At 58.5% G+C, this 24,864-nt stretch overlaps 1 protein-coding gene and 1 long non-coding RNA gene across 3 annotated transcripts; one reads left to right on the top strand and one right to left on the bottom strand.

Moving 5' to 3' along the window:
• Positions 1–4,006: 4,006 nt before the first annotated feature.
• Positions 4,007–23,302, bottom strand: PPM1F (protein phosphatase, Mg2+/Mn2+ dependent 1F). Of its 2 annotated transcripts, none has more exons than XM_074356306.1 (8): positions 23,185–23,302; positions 19,320–19,565; positions 16,550–16,686; positions 12,316–12,518; positions 11,548–11,652; positions 9,787–9,930; positions 7,936–8,029; positions 4,007–6,974 (listed from the first exon to the last, which is right to left on the bottom strand). In XM_074356306.1, exons 2-8 carry the CDS (start codon positions 19,514–19,516, stop codon positions 6,637–6,639), a joined length of 1,218 nt encoding a protein of 405 aa, XP_074212407.1. In that variant the 5' UTR covers positions 19,517–19,565; positions 23,185–23,302; the 3' UTR covers positions 4,007–6,636. The 2 variants fall into 2 exon arrangements, with proteins under 2 accessions (XP_074212407.1, XP_074212408.1); XM_074356307.1 differs by having other exon boundaries at positions 11,548–11,736; positions 23,185–23,290.
• Positions 23,303–23,311: 9 nt separating this feature from the next.
• LOC141575799 (uncharacterized) lies at positions 23,312–24,092 on the top strand. The gene is made up of 2 exons (XR_012503650.1): positions 23,312–23,496; positions 23,720–24,092. It is a non-coding gene; the product is annotated as an uncharacterized LOC141575799 (long non-coding RNA).
• Positions 24,093–24,864: the final 772 nt, after the last annotated feature.

The following is a 24,864-nucleotide window of genomic DNA, read 5'->3' as shown; positions in this document are numbered from 1 at the left end:
TCAGCCTTCTAATTTTCTAATAATTTAAATTTCCTTTTTTCCCCTATCTACACTTTCTAAAATTATCTGGGAACAGCATTTTCAAATGCTGAGTAAGATTCCACCCGATGAAGGACTCCAGCTGGTGGAGATCTCAGCTGTCCCCCTTTTGGCTACAGTGGCACTGAGTGCCCTGGTCACTATCCATGCCTCTTGTGGTCAGTGACCGGACGTCCCATGGGTGCTGCTGTCCCAGCTCAGTCATTAGTAGGGCCTCGCTTACTCTCAGAGGTGTTACCATTTGGACCACAGGTCGGAGGGGGCTCCTTAAAGGAGGCATCTGGAAGTAAGGAGGGTGGGCAGAGGCAGGTCCTGGGTTCTGGGTACCAGGGTAGAGGATGGTGACACTAGTCCCTGAGCCCAGGTGGAGTTGGGGTGGGGAGGGGGAGGGCAGTGAGTTTGGGACGTTTTAGGTGAGAAGTATCTACGTGACTTTTAGGGACATTGTCCAGGAGGCAGCAGGAGAGGCAACCCTTGCCCGCCCTCTAGAGGTCACTTGGTGTAGGGGAGGGGCAGGCAGTCCCCTCTTGCTTTCTGGGTGTCACTCAGCACCTTGGTGGAAGGATGAAGATGTCCCAAGCACCACACGGACTGAGATTGGCACCAGTGAGCGGGGAGGAGGATGGCGGTAGATCGCAGTTTTGGACAAGTATCATAATCTTACCTCTAAACTCATCACACACAGGTCTCAGAGGGCCAACACTGAAGTGCACCACTGTTGTCAATTGTGCCTCATCCGCCCCACAAAAGGGGCCCCATGCTGAGCATCTTGGCAGGAGCTCCAGCTGGTAGGATTACCTTTTCCAACTTTTAACCTCTATCTCAGGCCCGTCTATGGGGATTCAGTGATGGGCTAACTTCCCTCCAGGATGGAGAAAAGATCTAGGGCCCAGAAGAGGAGTGACCCTTCAAGGTCAAGGTCAGGTCTCTGGCCTGCATCCTGGAACTCTACAGTGAGAAGAATGACTGCTAATTCCATCCTCAGGGTGACCCAAGGGGGACAACACCATTGCCCACAGTAGCAGACAGAAAGCAGAGACTCAGAGACGCTGTTCCTTCAGCCAAGGACCTGAGCTGGGGGTTTGCTTTCTGCCCCTCTGCCTGCCACACGCCTGCTTCCAAGGGGGCGTCCTCACCTGTGTCTTTGCTGATCCTTACAGCCCACCTGGCAAGTTACAGCCTGTACTCAGTAGGTGCACAGACACATGCTGATACCATGTCGGGGGCTGAATTTACAGAGGTGAGAGTGTGGCCCCTGACCCAAAGGAGCTGCAATCTAACAACAGAACTACTAAACCAGAGGGGAATGACTACCCAAGCCCAGGCTGCTGCGTGTCACAGGCCCTTTGCACGACCCCCTGGGTGGGGGTGAAGACATCTGCCCTTACACGGCCTGCCCCTGGCACATGGCTCCGTGACTGCCATCCTGAAATTCCTAATAATTTATCAAGGGGCCTGCGTTTTGATTTGCACCAGGCCCTGCAACTTCCGTAGCCAATCCTGCCCGGCCCTCATGCCTTGGTGTATGGGCACGAGATCTATGAGGACGTTCACAGCAGCTATTTCTGCAAAAAAGCCAGAAACCCATACAACATGGATGAATATCAGAAACTGAACGCTGAGCGACAAAGACATGGGGCAGATTGCATCTAGCCCCCAAAATCCCATTTTTATGAGAGACAAGACAAACTAACGGTGTGCAGGGAGATACACGCACAGGTAAATCTGTACAGAAGCGTCTACAGAAATGCTGCTGAGGCTTCCGTACCACTGGCGAGATTGTTTCGAGGTTGATTGGTGGGCCCGAAGTTGTTTTACGTCTGATCTATGACATTGCTTCTCAATGTGTTTACGTCAAACACGTGATGTTTTCAAGATGGGAGAAGCAGCCCAGGTGTGCTGCACCGGCCGGTGCCTAGAGCCAGGGGTGGTGCAGGCAGCCTGCCTTTGCCACCCTCGGCGAGCCCGGCTGGGACAGGGAACTCAGGGAACATTCTGGAAGGGACCCACCCGGCGGGGTGTGAACAGCAGCTGCTGAGAACTGGCTTCATCAAGGCCTCACCTCAGGGAGAACAGAATGATGCCAATGGATGTGAACTGTACCAAATTGCAGCCCATTTTTGCCAATGAAAGATGTACATGCATTTCTGACTCTAAAATTTATAGCTTATATTTATAACTTATATCTCATGTCTTTCATCTTCAGCAACTTTATATTGTTTTAGTCTCTTTGGGCAAAAAGGTGTCTTTCATTTCAAGAGGTTTTCTTTTTTAAGCTTTGTTTCTAAACACTTACCTTGCTTATTTGGTTCCACGCTGGAAATCAAATCTTGTTTTTTCTTCTCTTTTCAAAGTTTTGTCATGTTGTCGTCTTACTTTTATAATTTTAGAAAGGAGGGAGAGGGGAGAGGAGTAGGACGTGGTCTCCCCTCCACAGCCACAGCCACTGGCGGAGACAGTGGCCTGAGGAGGGGCCTGCCTAGTCCCCAGGCTGCTCTGAGGAGCACACACTCCTCGGCCTTGGGTGCCCCGACGTCCAGGCCCAAGTCCCCAGAAGCAGACCCAAGATGATTCGCAGCTTCCCGCCTGGGGCTGGCTGGGGGCCTGGCCTTGACTAGTTCAGGATCCCCTCCACCCAGACCAGCCTGGTGACAACCAGAGGGGGCAGCTAGGGGCCCTGGGACCCTCCAAAGAGAACCAGGGTTGGGGGAGCTAGTCACCAGCCCTCCCTGCTGGCTTCCTGCCTGTCTCTCCGGCTCTGTTGGCTGTCCAGCCTGGTTCCCCAGGCTAGAGCTCCCAGCTGTTGGGCCCGAGACCTGGTCTCCATCACCCGGATCCCACCCTCCCCCAAGCAGGCCTGCATGCCTCAGCTGCCTGTGCCGGACTGGGCCCTGGGTGCAGGTCTGCCCCCTGCTGCAACCCCCCATGCCCTGACACAGGCCTGGTCCTGCTCCAGGAGGGGAACTAGGCCCAGCTGCCCCAGGGCAGCTCAGCTGGGTCCCCCAGGCAGCGTGCTCTCAGCCTTCAAGCTCTGCCATTGGAGTTGAGGACGGGGGCGGGAGGGGGGTGCCACCAGCTAGCTGGCTGCAGTGTAGTTCAGACACGTGAGGAAACTCATCAGGGACTGAACAAGACAGCATATACTTAAGAACGAGGTTCTGCTGGGCAGATTCTGCTAGGAGCTTAGTGGAGGCGGAGGGGGCGGGCAGGGGGGCCAGATGGGTGCGTAGGTGGGGCTGGGGGGGCCCAAGGCCTGGTTGGGAGCCCCAGCATCCCCATTGTGACACCATGGAGACAGATAAAGCTGCCTCCCTTGCTGCAGTCTGAGTGGGAGACCACTGCCCTGGGCCGCCTGGGCGGTGAGAGCTCTGGGTTGGGGGAGTGATTGGGCAGGATGGGCAAGGCCCATGGTCCTCAGCAGAAAGGCCCCACAGGCAAGGAGGGGGGCAAAGGCTCAGCACCCGGGCAGGAGTAGGAGAGGCAGGGACGCAGCAGTCCCTGCCCAGCTATCTGGCCCAACTGTCCCAAAAGCACAACTCCCCGTTGTGGGGAGTTCAAGCAGCATGTGGGGCCGTGGTGCAGCCTGTGTCAAGGTCTTTTTCATGTCTCCCACTTCCCTTGAGGTCTGAGCTCAGCCGGAGCACAGGAGGCTTCCTGGGCAGCTGCTGACTGTTCTGGGGATAGGGTCGCCATCCTGGAACTCCCTGGGCCTCTGAGGACTCTCCTGCGGGCTCCCCAGGGCACTGATCCTACTCCTGTGACTCCCTGAAGAGGCTCCCAGTGAACATGCCCTCCTGCTGCTGGTGCAGGTGGGGCCAAAGCCCAGGACGGGAACCGGGCTGACTGGTGGACCAGAGGGGCAGGTCTGTCCCAAATCCGTCTGCTCGATTTGCGAGATCGGTAGATGGTCCCCCAACAGGGGACCAGGCACTTGGAGGCGGGAGAAGAAGGCGTACTCAGACCCAGGTGACAGGGTTCAGAGCTCGTGGTTTATTGACACTTGAGCACAGCAACCCCTGGGACTTGTCGAGTGGGGAAACAGCCACCCCATCTAGGAACAAGAACCCCCCGACCCCGCACAGAACACCACTTTCAGGAAGCCCACTGAGACTGCACAGAACTCTTGGCAGGGCCACAGCCGCATCTGGCAAAGCCTTGGAGCCTTGGCAGAGTGCAGGCCCCCATGGCTGCCCTGCTCTGGGCTGTAGCCAGGATCAAACCTGACAGCTCCCTTGGCACAGGGCCCTGGTTTCCCTGTGGTTTGGGTGGGGGCTGGGCCCGGGAGCAGTGGAGCTGTCCCCACCACCCCGGGAATACTGCTGAGGTGGCCAGGACACCCACGTCCACACTGGAGCTCCAGTCGCAGGGGAAAGGGCGAGGACGGGCCATGTGCTGGCCCCAGGGAGGGCAGGGGTGGCTCAAAGCTGACTCAGGACCCCAGACAGTCTGTGCTTCTCCCATGGGGCCTGCCCCCCGTCACTCTCCCCACTAAATGCCCAGCTCCTAGTCCTGGATGCTGAGGATGGGCTGGGCCAAGCCAGGGAGGCTGTGACTGCCCCTGGGATTTCAGTGGGTTGGGAGCCTGACCCTGAAGGTGGGCGCCCTGCCCTCTCCCAGCCTCCCCTGCCCTGCTGGCTGGGATCAGCCCCACCTGTGAAGCTTGCTTGGGCTCTCATATTCCGTACGGGGCAGGCGTTGGCACCAGTGATTCTTTTCCAGCTCACTTAATGTTAATAGACACTAATAATACTTAATCACCCCTCCCCGCTGGCGAGGGTGCCCTCAGCACTGGCAACATCACCCCAGGTCGCCCGGCTCATCCAGTGGCCCTGCTCCTCCAGAATGCCAGCCGTTGCTGCACAGACTCTGTGCAGCCCTGCGCCCTACAGAGGGGACCCTGAGGCTCAGGGAGGTGCAAAGACATGACCTAGTGATGCAGCTGGGACTTGAGAAGGGGACCGAGGTTTCCAGACCAGGGCCAGGACTGGTGGAGGCTGAGCATGCCCAGTCCAGAGGGAAGACTGGCTCTGGGCCTAGGTGCACGCTTGAGGCCAGCCCCTCGCGGCGGGTGAACTGGGCTCCCTGGGTCCCTGTGCTGGGAGGGGCCGACAAGGGGACCTCTGGGCCCCAGAGAGCCGGGCCTTCAGGTTAAACGGAGAAACACCCGATCACCTGGCCACTGAGCTCCACCTTCCCAAGGTCCACCGGGCCGTGAGGTTGTCGCATGCAGGTGGGCTGCGGGCAGAGGAGGCCACTGGCCACAGGAACCCAGGAGGGGCTGCAGCCTGGGTGGGACAGACTCCCAGCGTCATCCCCACTGCCTGGAAATACTGCCCGAGCCCCACAGGCTGCCTCAGCCTCGCGTGGCCCCTTAAGCATGTTTCTGGAGGAAACCAATTTAGCTACCAACACACAAGACCTTCTGGAACATTCCAAATAGCAGTAAGGACTCGCCCACTCAACAGAGCTCAGTCCCTCCGCCTGGGGTCCAATCACAGATGTGAGCAGCAGGGCCACAGTCCCTGACTCCCTAGCCACTCAGCTTAGCCCTCGCTCTCACTGGCACAGCACAAAGGTAGAAAGAACTCTTCTGGGCAGAACTCTGGCCAAAATCATGCCACTATGACAAAATAAATCCAGCTTTTGTAAAAAGTGAAACATGCTATGGGACTCCGTCATGGGTCCGGCAGTTACAGCCTCACCAAAAGCTGTTTAAGGCACTTGAATGGCTTATTAATACCACCTGGAAAAGTGTTTTTTCAATCCTGATTTAGGAAAAAAATTCAGTAATACTGCAAAAGAAGTTTCTCAAAAAAACAAAAAATAATACTTAGCTTTTCTAAAGAATAAGATAAATGCTGAGCTCTGTTTAAGTTATGTGACACGGTGGGTCCTCTTGGCACCAATAAACAAGGACAGAACCTGAAATACTGCTTCTGACGTCCTTTTCCCTGGAGAAAAAGACGGCAAACAAGACCCACGTGTCTTTGTCAAGCATCCCCTCCCATGAGGGGTTAAGAGGGAACCGGGGAGGTCACTGTCAGGTGGGCACCGCACATCGGACCCCGGCACCCCCCTGTTCCCCACGAGGCTACCCTCCCCACTTTGGGAAACCATTCAGCTCGGCCAGGACCCACCAAGCACCGGGACCTGCCAGGCACATCTGTCCCCACAAGCCCTCTCAGGCACGGGCAGTGAGGGGCGGATGGGAAATCTTTGCTGGTGCCCAGGGCACTTGAAAATGTCTGTGGCTCCCAGTTCTGCCCGAGAGTCCCCCACACAGCGTTCTGCTATCCCACGTGCATGCCCGCTGTCTCTGGTCTGGCTGCGGCCGCCCCCCGCAGCCCATGGTTCCACCCTGGCCCAATGGGGCACAGAACCTGTCCGCTTCCCGGCCCTTCCCCTCGGTGAGGTCTCCTCCTTGGGCTTCCTCTGGAGATCCCACCATCCCCTGGGACGCCACCAGGATGGGCAGATGCAAGCATGGAGGGAGGTGAGTGGGGCAAGCGCTGTGTGGGTGGCATCCGCTGCCCAAATTCTGTCGGGTCCTAAGGCATCTGAGGGGGAGGGCAACAGGGGGCGGGGGGCCTGGACCTCCTAGCTTCTTGGTGGAGAGCTGGTCTCTGGCTCTGAGAGGCCCACTCCCTGGGCCCCGCCCTCAAGCAGGACTTGCGGGTCCCGGAGGAAGACCACCATGACTGTGATGTTGTCATGGGAGCCCCGCTCCCGGGCCTCAGCCACCAGCTCCTCGGCCACGTGCTCCGCGCTGCCCTGCTGCCTGAGCAGGTGGCCCTGCACAAGGCCAGCCACATCCTGGTGGGGGACCACGTCGAAGAAGCCGTCGCAGGCCAGCAGCAAGTAGTCCTCTGTGCCCACCAGCTCTCGTGAGGCCACATCCGCCTCCCCAGACACGTAGGGCTTCTGGAAGATGTCCCCTGGGCGTGGGAGAGGGTCGTGAGGCTGCACCCCTGTTGCTCCCCTGACCCCTGTCCCCAGGTCTGGGCCTCCTTGCCACCACCCAGCCTCCAACGCCTGGCCCATGGGGCAAGGACACAGGGCGAAAACGCTGTCTTGTAGGGTGCCGGGGACTACAAAGGAACAAAGCAGGGTAACGTGGCCTCTTGTGTCCCCAAGGGCAGAGTTAGAACCCAGCAAGGTGAGGGGTCAGCTTCCCATGACAGCTGTCTCACTTCAAAGGGGGTGACAGGCCCAGGACACTGTCCCGGCTGTGGCCCTGGCCCTCTCCAGCCCCTGCAGCTCCCCTCCTGAGAGGGTGTGGATGCTGGCTCCTTATCTCCCCCTCGCAGAAAAGAACACGGCACAGCCTCCTCAGAGGCTCATGCCCCACCTGGCCCTCTGCTGCCTCCTCTTCACATCTCACCTGAGAGTTTCCTGCTGGTCCCCTCTCCTGGGAAGGAGCCTGGCCCCTCTCTGCCTCCCCCACCCTGGTGTCCATCTCTAAGGAAGGCACCACATTTATCAAGAAGCAGCAAACTGCTTTTTCAGGAGGCTGGGAGGGGCTGGGGCCACACCGCAGGGGCGGCAGGAAGGGAATGATTTCTCAGCACCTAGAAGGAGGTCTGAGTCCCCGGCTGCGGCCGGGTGTCCAGACATGATGCTGAGAAGACAGGATGGGGGAGCAGGCACTGCTTTCCTTACCTTTTTTATTAAGATAGAAAAAAAAAAAAAAAGAATCATCAGCATGAAAGAGAAGCAGGGGAGGATAAGCCTGATTTGTGGGCTATAAAAAAATCACCTTTAGCACATAAAGTAGCCAGCCAAGGGTCCCCTACTAGGTCTTTCTGAGGACCCCTTCCCACGAGTACACCTCATCCCCCAGGTGTCCTGCGGGATGAAAGCTCCCACGGTGTCTGCACCTGCACTCTCCAGACTCACCGATGGCTCTGGAGACGGCCAGGGTCCCGTTGACCCTCCAGCAGTCCATGTGGGACACGAAGCCACCCAGCGCCTCGATGCGGTCCTTCTCGTCCTGCAGAGACAGCCAGGGCGGGCTGGGTGGGCCGGGAGTGCGCTGCCGCCTGAGGGGAGACTGGCTGGTGTCCGAGGCAGTGCGGCTTTGGGCAACGCTCAGGGGAGGCATTAGTGAGACAGTGAGGAATTGTGAATAACCTCAACAGCCCATGATGCAGGAATAGGTGGTGGTACCAGCGTAGACGGACGGCTTTCCTAAGCGGTATTTGTGGGGAGGGGAGATGCTCACAGCAGCAGGAGAGAGAGCCTTGGGGTCAGACGTGGGTCCCTGGCTGCCTCACTGTTCACGCGGGGATGCTGCCCCTCCATTACGGCACCAAGCGTGCGGCCACTGGGCTGGCTGGGTGGAACCTGTCCCCAACCCCTGCCCCTGGGTCCTTGTCCGCCTCAACCCCACCTGGGCGCTGTCTGGCTCCACAAAGGGCTACGGTGCCAGGTCTAAGAGGACAAGGCAGAGGCCCACCCAGCCCCAAGTCCTAAAGATCTCTTTGGTCCTATAAATTCCCCTGGAGAAGTTTGTCTGAAGGGTCATAACACAGCATCTCTGCTGTGGCTCCCACCTGGCACCTGCCTGGTCCGGGACTGGGGCATCCTGGGGCTCAGGGCACCCCCACCTTTGCCTCCTGTCTCCTTGGACACCCATTCACGCAGCTACCCTCCCACCTTATCCTTCCTACCTGCCTGAACCAGTTTCTCCAAGGCCAAGCCCAGAGCTGGCGGCTGGTGGGTTCCCAGCAGCAGGCAGACCTGGAGTGCAGCTCTGTGCAGCAAGGCCCCTGCCTGGCTGTCTCCTCTCGCTGCCCCCAGCCTCCCTCCCGCCCGCCTGGGCCCGAGCGGCCTCGCTCACCTGTGCACTGCCCAGGCAGGTGGCCGTTCATCCAGGGCTCCTGGCCATGCTGTGCTCCACTGCTTCCCGTCACTTCCGAGGGGACTCGCCCACTCTCCTGCCACACCCTCCCCTTGCACACCCGGCAGCTTCGGGAGCAGTGGCCCCAAGGCCCATGACCCACCAGCCCCTCCAGGCCTCGCACTCACCGGGAACATCCCACCTCAAGCTCCCTGGCCCCCAGATTAAAGGCATCGCCTGCCTCTTAGTTGTCCAAGGCCTCTCAGACTCCCTGGCCCCAAAGCCTGGACTCTTTCTATCCCTCCTGCCTAGCTGGGCAGGTCCTCCCCACAGCTGGCCGGCAATCCAGGGCCAGGTCTCTTGTGAACCAGGCCTCAGATCGCCCTCTGGTGGTCTGATCATTCCAGGAGCTCCCAGGCTTCCTGACAAAGTGCCTCCTGCCACGAGAGCAGCAGAGCAGCGGACAGGAGTCTCTGGGTGGCGGTCCTGGCTTAGCCTGCCCTCTCCTGGACTCTAGCCCTGCCCACTGGGCTTACATCTGCCCGGGGATCTGGCTCCTCCCATGCATTTCCGTCGCTGCATCTCCCGCACCCTGCCCCTGTCCTGCAGCTCTCAGGACAGGACCTTGCACGTTAACCCCACTTACTGGGCCCCCTGCCAGGCAGAGGGCCCTGCTCTCCCCTGCATACAGCTCTGGGCTCACTTGGGGCTCCTGGCTGTTAGTGCCCCCACCTTTAGGGGACCCTGGCCATTAGAATCAGGCGGGGAGCCCTCCCTCTGGAGGAGCGCCAGGAGTTCCCTGGGAAGATGGTCCAGGGATCCACTGTATCCTAGTCCACCTGAGCCCTGAGCACCTGCCTGCTCTCTGCCAGCACAATGGGGTCGAGGGGCAGGGTGGGGGGCCTTACCTGCCGCTCTGGCCTGTGCGGCTCCATCAGTTTCACCACCTGCCCCTGCTGCACCAGGACCACCTGGGAGTCCCCAAGCCAGGCCACATGCAGGGTCTTCCCGGTGATCAGTGCGCACACTCCCGTGGTGCCGCTCTGCAGCTGCTGCAGGCAGAGGGTGCAAACAGGTGAGGATGGCAGTACCCACCAAAGGCCCAGGCCCCATGCTGGCCAGATGACAATCCACGGGGCACAGGAAGGGACTGATGCATGCAGGGCCTCAGCAATGCTCACCGGGACCAGGCAGGGCTTTTACATCAAATCAGCAAACGCAGACCCTGCCGTCCGCGGTGTCAGAAAGCAGACAAGTGGGTGTCTGGGGGGTGGGGGGGTGGGAGGAGGATGACAGAGGACAGAAGGAAGCTCCGGGGTGATGAATACATCTGTTACTGTACTAAGGGGTACACTGTAACAACCTGTCCAACACCTAGACCGTACATTGTAGATTCGCAGTCTGTTTGTTACGTGTCAATTATACCTCAGAAAAGGTGTCTTTAAGTAATCGTAACCTGCTCCAAACATCTGCTTTAGAGAGTCCTTTCTCGACTCTGAGAGGCAGCCCTGGGCTTCTGGGTGACAGTGGCCAGGAGGACTGGGCTCCCGCCTCACGGTCCTAGATGCTGGAAGGTTTTCTGTTCAGATGCAAAGCTCAGCCTTGTTGATTCTGCTGAGTCTGTGCTCAGGGCGTCTGATGACAGTATGCCCTGCCCTTCCTCATTATCTGTCATGGTGACCTGGGGTCAGGGATCTTTGATGTGACCACTGCAAAAAATCACAATTCGCTGAAGGCTTGGCTGACACTAGCATTTTTTAGCAATAAGGTATTTTTAAATGTACGTGTGTCGTTTTAGATGTAACACTGTTGCATGTTTAATGCATGACCGTACACTAAACAGCTTTTACACGCACCGGGAAACGAAAAAACTCATGTGAGTTGCTTTATGGCGCTATTCACTTTCTTGCAGTGGTCTGCAAGCAAGCCCGCAAGATCGCCAAGGTCTGCCTGCACTGGTCCTGTGATGGGTTTGCTGTATTTTATGATGCTGAGACAAGCTGGGGGCCTTTTGAATACTGAAGAGAGTTTCCCACCCACGGCCAATTCCTAGACAGCAAGTGTCTCCCTGAGGGGTGTGCCTTTCTTGCAAGAGCCAGCCAGTCAAAGCCCATGTCCTCAGCCACTTCCTCTCCCCTGGGCAGCATCTCCCCTGGCCTGGATGGCTGGGGACCATCCCTGTAGCCCAGAGCCCACCAGGCCTAGTCACACGACCAGACCCTAAGCTTGCTGTGAGGAGCCCGCCTGCCCTGCCCAGGCCTCCTCGCGGAGGCCACAATGAAGGCTTGGGCCACGCTCTCCTCTCTGCCTCCTGCCGACCCTAGTGCTTCCTGTGTGGTCCTGAGTCTCCCACTGGAAACCACAAATAATGACACCTTTCAAAGGAGATGTCTCTGCATCTGTCATCTCATCGTGGCTGATCAGGACAATTTTAAACAGGCAGCCCTTTCCCATGAGGCCCACACACCTTCTGCTGGAGCAGGGGCAGCCTCGCGCTGCTTCTATTCAAAAAAAGAACAAGCACCCTGCACAACAGGAGTGAAGGGAGGTGCCCGCCCTCAGGGTTTAGCGCAGGCCTTCCGCCACCACCGGCCACTACAGGTTCTCTCCCTCTGCCCGGCCTGGCCCCCTGGCCCCCCAACTGCGGGAGGCCCGTCGGCTGGTCTCACCTCTCGCTTGGCTTTCCGGAGGAACATCTCGTCGGTGCGACCGAAGGCTGCCCGCAGGGCCCCTGCGGGGTTGCTGGGCAGCTCCGGGTGGCGGGCGGCGTTGGCCTGCACGTGCACAGATGCGTACCTTGCGGCGTCCACCCCTCCGTGACCGTCAAACACGGCGAAGTAGGCGCGGTCCACGGGGTCCTTGTGGGGAGCATGGTGGGGGTCATGGCCCTGCCAGCCTCAAGACTGACTGAGGCAGTGACCTGGCCAGAGGATCTTGTCTGGGGTGGAGCCAGGCGCTGACTGGGGCAGGATCTGGCCTAACAGCACAGCCTCCACCCTCAGACAGGCCGCCCTGGAGGCTCAGTGGGGAACACCCCTTGGGAGCCTCCATTTCCGATGGGCCCATTGCTGGGAGTGTGGGATGAGGTGAGGGACCAGGTGGCCACCATTGCCGGGGAAGAGCAGGCTCAGAAGCAAGAGTCAGGGTGAACATGGTGCCTGAGTCCCCCCAACAGACGTTCCTCAGCCCCTCAGCTGGGAGAGCTGGGTGGCCGGTGGCTGCCCAGGCCCAGAAGCGCTGGGAGGATGAACTGGGCCTCCAAGACCTCCGGGAGGCTGTTCCAGAGCCAATAGCACCACAGCAGCTGTGCACACCCCTCCCGCCTGGGCTCTGGCCAACAACCCCACTGGGCACCAGGATCCCCACCCCGAGCAAGCCTCCAGGCTGTCCCGACTGGGGTGTAAGGCCCCACCCTGGGCCGGGTGGTGGGCACTCACAGACAGGCCGAAGAGCAGGTTGAAGGCGGGCAGGCACACATGCCGGTCCTCCATCCTGCGGCGGGCATTGCGGATGGCGTGGACGGAGACCAGCCACTGCCGCTGTGGAGCCCGGGCCGCCATGGGCACCTGCTTCTGCCACCGGCTGCATGCCTCCCAGAGCCAGGTGAAGAGGCTCCGTGCCAGGCCAGCGGCGTCCAGCACTGCGGGGAGGGACAGGACCATCAGGGAAGTGCTGGTTCCGCTGGTCCCCCTCCTGCGGTCCCTGCATCTCCCGGCAGCTCCCAGATCCCGCCCCGCGGGCACAGGCCCCACCAGCCCCTCACTGCTGGCCCCTGCGAGCACAGCAGCCTAAGGCACTGCGTGCACAGCCTGGGTCAGTGGCCCAAGAAGTGTCCGGTTTGGCAACACGCGCCAGGAGCCCCCCAGAGCAAAGAGCTGGGAATGCAAAATAATCTAAGGATGAGTACAGAATCGTTTATAATTGTGCCTCAATTAGAAATGACATATATCCAATGACAGAGTAAATTATGGTCTACTTTCCTGACAAAGAATTAAGCTGCTATTACAAATGAACTTCACATCTAAACCTGTGACTGCCCTCCGGCCCAGCAACTGCACCCTGGGACTCACATCCCAGAGAAAGGAAGACTGCAGAGACCTGCCCCAGGGGTCCCAGCAGGGTGTCCACAACAGCTGAAAGCTGGAACCGGCCCAGGTGTCCTTCAAGGGGCGAACGACAAACTCCCTGAACAGCGTGCAGGGGAAGGAAGGCCGGAAGGAGCTACTGACACACAGACCCTGGGTGAAACTCCAGGGAGCCAGGCCGAGTGAAAAAAGCCAATCCCGAGAGTCACACACCATAATTCCATTTATGTGCACCTTTGAAAGGACCAGACTGTAGAAGCAGAGATGCGCGGCTGTCAGGAGTCAGGGCAGGGAAGGGGCTTAGGGAGGCCGTAAAAGTAACATGACCATCCTTATGGAATGAAAGCATATCAAGATCCTGGTCGTCTTTGATGTTTTACTCCAGTTTTGTGAGATGTTACCACTGGAGGAACTGGATAAAGACCAGAGGGTCCCTCACTGTCACTTCTCACAACTGCACATGAGGCTACGATTACCTGAGAATAACGTTTAATTTTAAAAAGTCAAAGGGTGAAGCAGAAATACTTTGCAAGCATATGAAATGCTTATGTCATGGTGTAAAAAAAGTTGATATTAAGAAAAAACTCAAAAAAAGGAGTAGGGGAAATTCCACACAGGGTTTCATCATGAGAACGTGAAAAAGCCCTGACCCCTAGGGCCCAGAGAAGAGGCAGGAAAGGCCACCCCACACGGTCAGCAGAGGCGTCTGCAGGGCCGGGCCGGGTGTGCTCTCACATGCTGGCCCCAGATGCTGGTGTTAAAATACACCCATACGTGCTTTAACACTTCTCACTTCCAAAGTGGGAGCCCTCCCCTTAAGGCTGGGACTCAGTGACTTGCTTTTCCTGAAAAGACTAAAACAGAAGTGGCCTGAGCAGTCTGAGGAGGCCCTGGGGCTTCCACCCTGAGGGCTCTGCCCCTCCCTCTTTCTCCTCCCCTGTCTGTCTCTCCCATTTCTCTGTCCCTCTCTCTCACCCTGTCTGTCTTTGTCTCTCTTGTCATTTCCCTGTCTTTCCCACCTCTGTCTCTCACCCTGATTCTCTCTCCCTCTCCGTTTCTCATTTTCTGTCTCCATTTCTCTCTCTGTCTGTCTCTCTCTGTGTCTCTATCTGTCTCTGCTTCTCTCTCTCTGCCCCTCCCTCCTGAATTGCTGGTCCTCAGGGAGGCCAGCAGCCATGGCTAGAGGACACCCAAGCACCAGCGAGGCCATCTGCTGAGCGGGACCCCGAGGCCTAGTGACCCAATCCCCAACTCCCTGGCCTTTGTCTGACCACAACCTCACAAGAGACCCAGGGCCAGAACCACCAGCTCAGCTGCTCCCAAATTCCAGGCCCACAGAAGCTGTGGGATAACAAATGTTTATTGTTTCAAGTGGCTCAATATGGGGACAATCTGTTATGTAACAACAGGGAATGCTTACCCCCCATAATATGAATTTTAAAAGAAAACCCCAAATCCTACCCATACCTGGCTTCTAAAAACAAAAGACTGACAAGTAACAGGTCCAAAGGGACCCTGGGGCCATGCCTCAGAGCCTCAAACGCCGGGCACGGGGACCCTGCTGGCCCAGGTGTGAGTGGTCAGGGGGAAGGGCTCCAGGGCGGGGAGCTGAAAGCAGGGGCACTCAGAGGACAGCGGGAAGTGGAACAGGGGTGGCGGCTGCAGAAGTGGGCAAGCAGAGGCTAAGGAGGCTCGGGGGGGTCTGTGCACTTGAGAGGTGGGGAGACACGTCCGAGGGAGCCCATGCAGCAAGGCAGAGGGCCTCGAATTGGCCGCTGCCACCACAACCAGGACGTGGGGGCCATTCAGGTGTCTGGGAGAACAGGGGACCTGCAGGGTTGACCTGGGGGCTGTGGGTACAGCGAAGGCTCAAGTCTCCAAGACAGGTCCATGTACCCTGGCCCAGTGGCTCCCTAGCCACCAAGTCGGACAGCCCTGTCCAGCTGGTCTGCACGCCATTGCCCCTCTTTTCTCCCCTGGACCCAGGCTCCATGCCTGTGTCAGGCATGAAACAGCCAGGGAGGCAGAGGCACCGTGCACCCTCTGCCTCAGGTCCTGCTACCACATCAGTCAACATGTGTAAACTGGACCCTGGGCTCCAGCAAAGGGCAGTTACGGATGAGGACAACGAACCACGGAGGACCACTTGCCCATGGGAGAGCCTGTCTTCCTGGGAACCAATCCCTGGGGCAGGCCAGAAAGCTCTCAGTCACACCTCTGCCCTCGGGCTGGGATTCTTGTAACACCCACATGGTGCCAGTTTGCAAGAATGGCTTCGAAAGGCAGCGGTGACTGCATTCCACTCCCATGACAGGGTGAGCTGAGGAGGGCGGCCAGCCCAGGCCTGCTTGGAGGGTGGTGGCTGAGATCCACCCCCCTTCCCTGGCCCTCGGAGTGGGGCACCGACTCTGGGGTGTCAGCAGCGCACAGCTCCTTCCCGCCAGCAGGTGGCGCTACTTCCCGGTAGACGCAGGCGGGGCCGGGCGGGGCTGGCTTTTGTGACAGGCTTTGCAGAGGACAAAGGCTGTCTGTTGCCCTGCGGCTGGACACCGGGGCAGGCCTGCGAGGCTGTGCTGGGATGGAGGCGGGCCGGCAGCCAGGGAAGAGGGCGGAAGGCCGGCACCTACCCCAGCCGTGGAGGCCACGTGTGCCCCCCACTTCCTCCCTCTGCCCTCCATGTGACACTAATGCCACTAAGGCCACATGGATAATAATCATGGGAGGTGGTGGAGGTGCTGGGTAACCATATGTAAAAGGGATCAAACGGACACATTGTACGCTTGGGTCAAACAATGTTACAGATCAGTTATGTCAATAAAAAAAATAACAAAGTAACACAGCTGGATAGGAAATGGCAAAGGAAGGGAAATCTGCTGAGGCTTCCGTTGCCTCCCAGCCCTGCTCCCTCGTCTCCGGGACCCCCATCCCTGACCAGGACCCCCCAGTATCCTGAGTGCCCTGCTGTATCTTCTCCAGCATGGGGAGGGGTGAGCCCCTGCTCCAGGCCAGGCCCACACCTCGCTCCCTGTGGTTCTGGTCCAATGCGAACCGACATTTGGGTGAAATACTGTTGGAACAGACTATGAGGAAAGTGAGAAAGGCCTGCGAGACGAGGGCCCTGACTTATGTGAGGCTTGCTCCCCCTGGGCTCCTCTGGCTGCCGGCCGGCAGCAGGACACAGGCCTCCATGGCGACTCCCCAAGCTCTCAGGGTCCCTGAGTCTCTGCCTGATGGGTCTCGACTTGGGAACAGCTCCCCTGTCACCACCCACATGTCAGCCTCTGAGGCAGAAGAGCAGGTGTGCAAGCGGGTTTCTCCCTCATGAACCTGGACCAAGCTGCTTGTCTCCAGGCTGTTCTGAAACTCCGGGAGCCGGTGCGGCTCCCACCAGCCGACTCCACGACAGGGAGGCCCTTCCCTGCAACTGGACTCTGCCACTCTGTTGTGAGCACGTACCTGGTGCTGCCCACGACTGCCCATCCACCAGCAAAACGGGATGGAAAAGGGGGCCAGGTGAGACCCGATGCTCCCCTGTGGCCTGGATCCCGTGCCCACTAAGCCCGGGGCCCCAAGAGGGAGAACTCACGGGTCACAGGGGCCTTCTCCTCCTCCTCGTCTTCATCCTCCTGCTCCGGCAGTTTCCTTAACTCAGAAAGGTCCGTCTGCAGCAGCTGGGAAACTGCCTCGTGGGCCAGACACGCAGCAAGTGGTGGTGGAGCGCTCCTGAGGACAGAACAGGAGTGAAGCGCTGGCTCTCTGCAGAAGCCAGGAGCCCAGGGCCTGCCCCGATGCTCTGGGCGGAGACCAAGGGCCCCTTTCCACTCAGGGAGGCCCTTCCAGACGCAGCAGTGACTGCTCACACTTCATGCACAGCCACGACAAGCAGGTTGGCCTCTGGTCCCTGGGGAGCTAGACAGACGTCCCTATAATGCCATTTATGGGGGCCTGGCTGCACCAACGTGGGTGGGGGCTGCTGGGGAGAGGGTGTCACAGACATGTGAGCTGTGTCCACTGGCCTCGGTGGCCAGGCCAAACTGCCCAGCATGTTTGGCCTCATGACAGCTCCTGGTCACCAATACAAGCAGGGGGTTGGGGAGTCTTACAGGTTGAACTGTGTCCCCAAAATTCATGTTAAAGCTCTAACCCCCAGTGTCACAGAATATGACCTTATTTGGAAATAGGATTCCTGCAGACACAATTAGTTGAAATGAGGTCACACTGCAGTAGGGTGGGCCCCTAATCCAATGATGCTGGTGTCCTTATTCAAAGGAGAAATTAAGGGGGGACTATATAGCTCAGGTGGTACAGCCCATGTTTATAGCATGCACAAGGTCTCGGGTTCAATCCCCAGTACCTCCTCTAAAAACAAATGAACCTAATTACTTCCCCACCAAAGTACAAAAATAATAATAATAATAAATAAATTAAAAAAAATAACAAAGGAGAAATTTGGACACAGACCACGGGGAGACACCGTGTGAAGATGAGGAGGGTACTGTAGTGGTGAGCCTCCAGGTAAGGACCCAGCACCACCAACACCTGACCTGGGACCTGCAGCCTCCAGGACCCCCAGACAACATGTTCCTGCTGCTCAGGCTGCCCAGCCTGTGGTGTCTGGTCACAGCCGCCCCAGGAGAGGACTCCAGGGAGCACGGGATCCACGGGATGTGTCTGGAAGGCCAGGCTGTGTGCAGCCCAGGGATCCTTGGGCAAGGTGGGCCATTCGGGGCTGTTGGTGAAGGGGTCCCTTGGTGGGGGGGCCACTGTCAGAGCAACGGAAGCCATGACCTTGGCATGGCTTGAAGAGGGACGTGGCGTGATCTGACTGGGCTTTTCCAGACCTCCCTGGCCTTGCCTCGGAGGGTGGACTGAGGGGCAAGCACTGGGTCTGGCAGTGGATGGGAGGGGACCGGCCAGGTCTGCAGTGAGTCTCCGGGCCCAGTGAGGTCAAGGGCCCTGAGGCCAGGGGGCATGTGGTCTGGGTGGATGAATGGGGCGGAGAGCACCAGAGAAATGGGGTGACTCCAGGAGCGCCGCCTGGGGCCATGTCTGGGGAGCGAGACATGGTTGGCTGCTTCAAAAGTGACATTCAGGCTACCCAGAACAGAGCTGGGGTCAGCACAGGCGGGTGTGGGAAAGCAAACGGTGGGGAAGGGGAGACTCCAGGCAGGAGCAAAGGGATGCTGGAGGCTCCTGGGAAGTCTGGGGGTACAGAGACTGGCTCCCAGGGCATAGGTGGTGCCCCTACAGCCTCCAGGACACACCGTGAGCCTGTCCCTGAGGGCCGGGCCCCGCCCAGGGTGGCCATGACTGTGCCAGGCTGACACTGGCTTTCCCTGAGAGCAAGGACCTCCTGATAGCTGGGCAGGTGGTCACGTCCCTCTGGGCATCCATGGTGTATCTACAGATGGGCTCAGGGACCTAGTGGGATGACTAATTTTTTAAAATGAGAGTGACTCAGGGATGAGGCCTCTGGAACTGCTCTTTTTTATATATATAAAATTATTTTTTGCAGGGGGGAGGTAATTCGGTTTATTTATTTATTTGGTTTTTCAATGGAGGGACTGGGGATTGAACCCAGGACCTCGTGCAAGCTAAGCATGAGCCCTGCCACTTGAGCTCTACCCTCCCCCCCGGAACTGCTTCTGCAAAACCACCAGCCAAGATGGGAGAAGTGAGTTCCTCTGTGGCGCGGGCATTTCCTGCCAGCCGCTGGGCTTCCCTTACTCCACTGGGTTCTCCTGCTCCCGGTGAGGGTAAGGGACGCAGCCCAGCAGCTTCCTGCAGGCCAGACAAGCCTGCTGGGGGCAGGGCAGCTTCCAGCCATGGGACCAGACAATGCCTGGCTGTGGGCCATGGCCTGGCTCCCTGGCACCCCTCTCGCCTCATCCAGGGGTCCCATCCAGCACCCTGAGGCTCCTAAAGACGCCAGTGACTAGGAACCCGAGACATGCTCTTGTGCGGCCCTCCTTGGGGTTTCCAAGGAGCGTACAGTCCAGCAGCAGAAAGTGAAAATATACATCAGTGGTTACAGCATCAGGGACATGCTGCCTGGGGACCTGAGACATGATCACTGACAATGAGGGGTGGGCAGGAACGGGATGTAAATCACCACGGCCCTGAACTTGGTGATCTGACCTCGGGACAGCTCATGCCAGATTCCATTTTCAACCTGAGAACCCCACGGACCAACACGGGCTGTGAGATGGGGTGTTTCTGTTGTTCTAACCCACCTGGTCTGTGGTGTTTTGTCATGGCCGCCCTGGCAAAGCCCTTGGACACTGAGCAGAGGTGCAGGGTCAGGTCAGCAGCCGTGCTCCCCTCCCGGCCCACTCCCTCCCTGCGCCCTGGCCCACCTGCTGCCCAGGAAGCCCATCACCAGGTCAGCCAGCTCGCCCTCCACCTCCTCCTGGCTGAAGACTGTCCCTGGGACCCTCCATGGCAGAGGACTCTCCGGGCTCAGTGGGGCTGGGAATTCATGGAGGAACGCGTCCACGAAGCCAGGGGTCTCCTCTGCCGTCTGACTGCTGGGCTGCAGGGCTGCAGAGGCCATGCCCAGGGCATCCCCGGGGGCTGCTGCCGGGCCCCTGTCAGTCTTCACTCTGTGCAGGGACAAGAGGCTCAGCAAGAACCCAGGCTGGGGATGCCCGCAGACTCGGGGACTCACCACCCAGGCGGGGTGGGGTGTCCTTGTCCAGAGCACACAGGTCTCCTGGAGGAATAAGGACCGGGCTCAGAAGGGCAGGCCCGGGGGATGGGGAGAGGGAAAGCGGACTGGGAAGGCAAAAGGCACAGGGTACAGGGAGAAAAAAAAAAAACACTAAACCTCTCTCTTCTGTCAGAGACAGGAATTGAAAGTTAATTTCTTGATGTAGACACGTGCAAATAACTCAGAAAGAAGGGGCGTGTGTGATGGAAGGTTCTGGAGACAGGCTCACACACCTTGTCACCCTCCCATGTCCTCACAAGGGAACACAATTCAGCCCCAGGCTGCAAAGAGCAAACAGGGAAAACAGATGAAAGGTGCTCAATAAAAAGAGCAATCAGGTGAGGGCAGGACTGACACCCACACTGTAACCGCGAGGGAGGCTGTGTGACCGGGGACCAGGCCAAGCCGGCCTGAGCCAATGACAAACAACAGGAAGATGGCGCAAATCTCCCAGCAAGCTCAGATGCCCCTGGGCAGAGAGAGGCCAAGCTGCCTCTTGGGCCTGCAAACTGCTCTGGCCTGTTGCTCGGGAGAGAAACGTTAACACTGAACCGCCCCGGGAAACAACTGGCTGCCCAGCTCCCTTGCAATTCCGGGCCCAGAAATAAATACTCTGTAGGCCCTGAGATCCAGGCAGCTCGGAACAGGCTCCCTAGATGAGTGATGAGGATCCAGCGGGAGGGCAGCAGGCTCACTGACCTCCCAGGATGCATGTGAGGGCTCATGGCCTAAAGTACAGATTCCAAGACCCCTGCCTTCGACCTCACGGCCGGCTGGGGGATTGTGGGGGACACAGGAACCTCCTTTTTGCCTCCCAGCCTTCAGATGCTGCTTCCCAGGCCTGGAGCCCCTTCTCCTGTGTCTGCTTGTTTCTCTGGGGGAAAGCGGACAGGTGGGTGTCACAGGATCCAGCAGACTTGTTTCCGCATCCCACGGAGGAGCAAAGGGCCAGGAAATGAGCTGGGACACAGCCTTCCTTCTCTGGGGCCAGCTGGGGTAGGGACACAAGTAATTTCCTGCCTCGCCCATCCTCTTCTCCACAAACTCCTGGATCTGTGATGTCCACCACACTGATAGGAACCTGGAGCCTGGACAACAGCCAGAGGGAGGAACTCCTACCCACAAGGGGGCCTAGAGGCAGCCCTGGGAGTGCCAGGAGGGGTGGGGGCAGGGCCGTGGCTCAGAGCTCTCCAAGGACCAGCTAAGGAGCCGGTCTCTGGAACAACGGTGGCCAGCAGGCAGGCAGCAGGACCGGGATGCAGTGGGGCTGGATCTGGTGGGGAGTCCTGACCAGGGAGCTGCTGAGAGGCTAGGGGGTGGGGCAGGACACTGGGCCACCAGCCCCACTGCCACCTGCTGGACCAGTTTGGCCAAACACGCCTGCGGCCAGGTGTTCCCTCTCCTAGAAAGACGCCCCCTGCACTGCTCAAGAGCGGGCAGCGGTGGTGGAATAAAGGTGCTGCTAGCCCAGAGCCCCAGGGCCACAGAGCACGTTTCCTCTCTCACCTCCCAGTACCCTGTGGGTATTACCCCCTCCTTACAGGTGGGGCTGTAGCAAAAGGGCCAAGTCACTTGCCCTGGGGGGTCAGGCTGGGGTGGGGCTGCAGAGTCTGGCTCCTCCTCACTGGATGGCACCCTGCCCACCCCTCAGAGGCTGGCAGCTCTTACAGACCCTCTCCCATTTCTGTGCCCACTGCCTGCGGCAAGGCCTGGCTCTGAGGCTTCTTGGGTCTGCCTCCGCTGAATCGGCATACCTCTGGGTGCCACGCACTGTCATCCCTGCATCCCCAGCACTTCTGCTTACACCTGACCCCAGAAAGTTCACTTTTCTATTTTTTTCCATTTAAATATTTATTTTGCTCTAGTTTCCCCATTTTGATTCAGAAGCTCAGTTAATACATATTTGTACAACTGTGTTTTTCTAGGCACTACGGACAAGGTACCTGTTGAGTCCTGTTCGACTTTGGAACAGAAGTGAAGAGAGAGAAAGCGATAAACTGCATCATTGTTACAAAAGTATCACATTCATTGTTAAAAATGTTCCCAGTGAAGACTCGTGTCTCTTCCTTCATAAATAACCACTGGGAAGAGTATGGTGTAAATCCATCCAGATCTTTTCCTACATATACATGTTTTTCCTCTTAAGGTACTTTTTGCACACAATTCACTGTCCTACCCGTTCTGAAGTGTGCATTTCTGCTGCATTAGGCACATTCACGTTGTTTTACAGGCTTGACTTCTCACAAGATTAGAAGCTCCCTGAGGTCAGGTCCCCACCCCCTTGTCTCGGGTATAATGCAGCCTCTGGGCAGCGCAGTGGCACCTGGCAAATGCAAGGGCAGAGGGAAGGTGTCAGCTTCCTCCCGACACCCCCAGTGGCTGGGGTGTGCAGCCTGAGGCTTGGCCCCTTGAAAGAGGAAGCGGAGAGACATTGTGGCTGCAGGGGCCAGCAGCACACAGGTCTAAAGGACACGGCTGGTTGCAGGGGATATCGCAAAGGAATTCCAGGAATGAATACGTGCGGGAGGTTGGCGAAGTGGTATTTGTCCTGCTAACCTCTCACAACTATGCTGGTAAGTACAAGCCGTTAGGACACATCACAGATGAAGGAACAGGCTCAGGGACGGTCAGCAACCCGACCAGGGCCACACAGGCAGGAAATGGCCAAGCTGGACTCAGGTGGGGGCTTCCCATGCCTTTGTCACTTCCAGCCCGTTGCAGGAGGAAGTGTAAAACAGGCCGGATGTGGCACAAAAGGCAGCAGGGAGCCTCGCGGTCTAGCTCCAGTGGTGGGAGCAGAGCTCACCCACAGAACTGTGCCTCGGGAATGTGGGGAGTGCGTGTGTCACCCAGGGGGAGAGTCCCGCTGAGTGGGAGGCTGCGGGGAGGGGCCCATCGCCAGGCCCAGGCCCTGGCTCCACTATGTTAGGTCCTGCACTGAAATCCCGTCAGCCAGGTACCGTTTCTCCCTGCTGCTCAGAGAGGTTAAGGGGCTTGCCTGAAGGCACCAGCTGGAGCGATGGAGCCCATCGCCTGCCTCCCTGCCTGAGGTTCAATCTCACACACGTCTGGCTAAGCTGCTGCAGCCCAAGCACTCGCCTTAACTAAAACACCTTTAACACACTGGGGTAGGGTCAGGGTAGGGGCAGGCCCGGGCTGGGGGCGCTGGGGCAGAGCTGCGGGGTAGGGGCCAGGGCAGGGACTCCTCACCCCCTGCACCCCATCCTGCTTCATGGCCCTCGGTGCACAGCCCCGGCTCGGCCACACCCCCGCGGGCCCGTCGCCCTGCACGCTGCACCCTCGGCGCCGGGCCCCCGAGCCCGCCTCGGGCTCCCGGGTCCCGGCTGCTGCCCCCGCTCTTCAGCCCCCACTCGGCCCCCAGCCCGTCGCGGCGCCCCAGCCCCCTATTCCGCCCCTCTGGCCACTCAGCTCCCCCGCAGGGGCCTCCCCCGGCGCCGTGGCCCCCAACGCGCGCCCCGGGATGCAGCACCCCAGGTCCCCGCGGGCCTCACCTGCCACTCGGCCGCCGCGCGCCCAGCGAGCCGCTGCCGGCCGGCCCCGCCCACTTCCCGTCCGGCCGCCGCAGGCGCCGCGCAGGCGCAGTCGGGCCCAGGAGGGCGGGGCCAGCCTCTGCTGCCCCCTGGCGGCCCCTCCTGGTGGGCGCGCGCACCTGCCGCCGGCTGCCCGCGTCTCGCGTCCCGCATCCCGGTGGCGCTCACCGGCCAGCGCGGCACGTCCCTACCTGCGGTGACCGGGTAGATGGGGGACCTCAATCCCTACAGCACAGCGCCCAGAAATTAGACAACTTGCGCAGCCAACAGACGGTAAGCGGCAGAGCGAGGATGCGAGCCCACACTGCGCGGGGGTCCTCCATACTTGTAGGGGCTAACTTCCTATTGCTGGGACAGTTGTCACAAACGTACACACATTTAATATTTACAAGTGTGGAGGTCAGAAGCCTCCAAGGTCTCAATGGGCCAAATTCAAAGGTCAGCAGGATGTCTTCCTTCTGGGAGCTCTGGGTAGAATCTGTTCTGCCTTTTTCAGCTTCCAACAGCCTGGCTCCTTGGCTCAAGCCGCTTCTACCTTCAAAGTCAGGAACAAGAGGACCCTTGTGATGACATCGGGCCACCCAATTGGCCCGGGATACACTCCCTATTTTAAGTCAGATGAGCAGCCCTACGTCCGTCTGCAGCCCTGACTCCCCTTTGCCACGTAGCTGCACAGGTCCAGGGACAAGGACCTGAACAGCTTTGGGGCCTTTCTGTCACTGCCCCAAAAGCCCACAAAAATGTTTTAATGCCGGAAGAGATAATTGAACTTTTAGATCAAAAAAAATGTCTTGATATATTAATATATTCATTGTTATATCAATGCAGTTGCAAATTATAATTAAAAAAACCATTTTTTTTTTAATGGAGTAAGGGCCCTGCCCATCTGACCTCCAGGTGCACACACTGCCTGTGTCCTTCCAAGAACTAAGGTCTCTGGGATGGTTCACTAACAGGAGGGTTTTGAAGAAAGAGCAGTTTGAAAGGACACCATCTGGGGTAGGTGGATCTGGAAGGCCGGGGGTGTCCCGGTGGAGAGAGCAGGGCGGAGGGGGTGCTGGCTAATCCGACTCTACTCACACCTTCTTAGATCCTGTAACCCCATAAGTGTGGTGACCCCAGCAAGACCTAAGGCCACTTCTTAGAAACTGTGACCTTGAAAATGTTTCTTAGCTCCCCTGTGCCCAGTTTCCTTAACGAAAAATGGGGACAGTAGCACCCAATCCAGTTCCGAGGGCTGTTGTGAGACCCTGCCCCAGCGTTTCTCAAAGCGTGCCTGGGACCATCTACATCAGAAGGAGCGGAGGGTGAAGTCTGAGAACCACAGTGAGGTGAGGCAGTCACAGGGCAGGACTGTAAAGCCCATGAATGCTGATAAACTTTAAGTCCCCTCAACTGCAGCCCACACTAGACTCTCTGGAGTGCCAATTGCATTCAAGGCTGGCAGCCAAGAGCTGGCCACTGGAGCGAGGCGCTGCTGCTTGGCCAGCTGGCCCCTCGTGGGCAGGCGCTGGGCCAAGGATTACTTCTGCCCTGCAGCGTCTTGTCAAGCCCTCCTGCTACATTCCTTCCAGTCTCAGCTCCCGGCTCCACCCTCATGGAAGCAGCCTCCCCACATCATCCAGCCCAGCCAGCCGAGTG

This window comes from Camelus bactrianus, chromosome 32 (assembly GCF_048773025.1).
Source record: "Camelus bactrianus isolate YW-2024 breed Bactrian camel chromosome 32, ASM4877302v1, whole genome shotgun sequence".
NCBI lineage: Eukaryota > Metazoa > Chordata > Mammalia > Artiodactyla > Camelidae > Camelus > Camelus bactrianus.
This window is presented reverse-complemented; position numbering and strand designations above follow the sequence as displayed.

Excerpts from the sequence above, each read along its gene's own strand:
- PPM1F (XM_074356307.1), bottom strand. The coding sequence starts at position 19,516 with ATGGCCTCTGCAGCCCTGCAGCCCAGCAGTCAGACGGCAGAGGAGACC. Across the intron at positions 12,519-16,549 it reads GGAGAAGGCCCCTGTGACCC|TGCTGGACGCCGCTGGCCTG; the intron begins GTGAGTTCTCCC and ends CCCTCCCCGCAG. Across the intron at positions 8,030-9,786 it reads CGCACAGGCCAGAGCGGCAG|GACGAGAAGGACCGCATCGA; the intron begins GTAAGGCCCCCC and ends CTGTCTCTGCAG.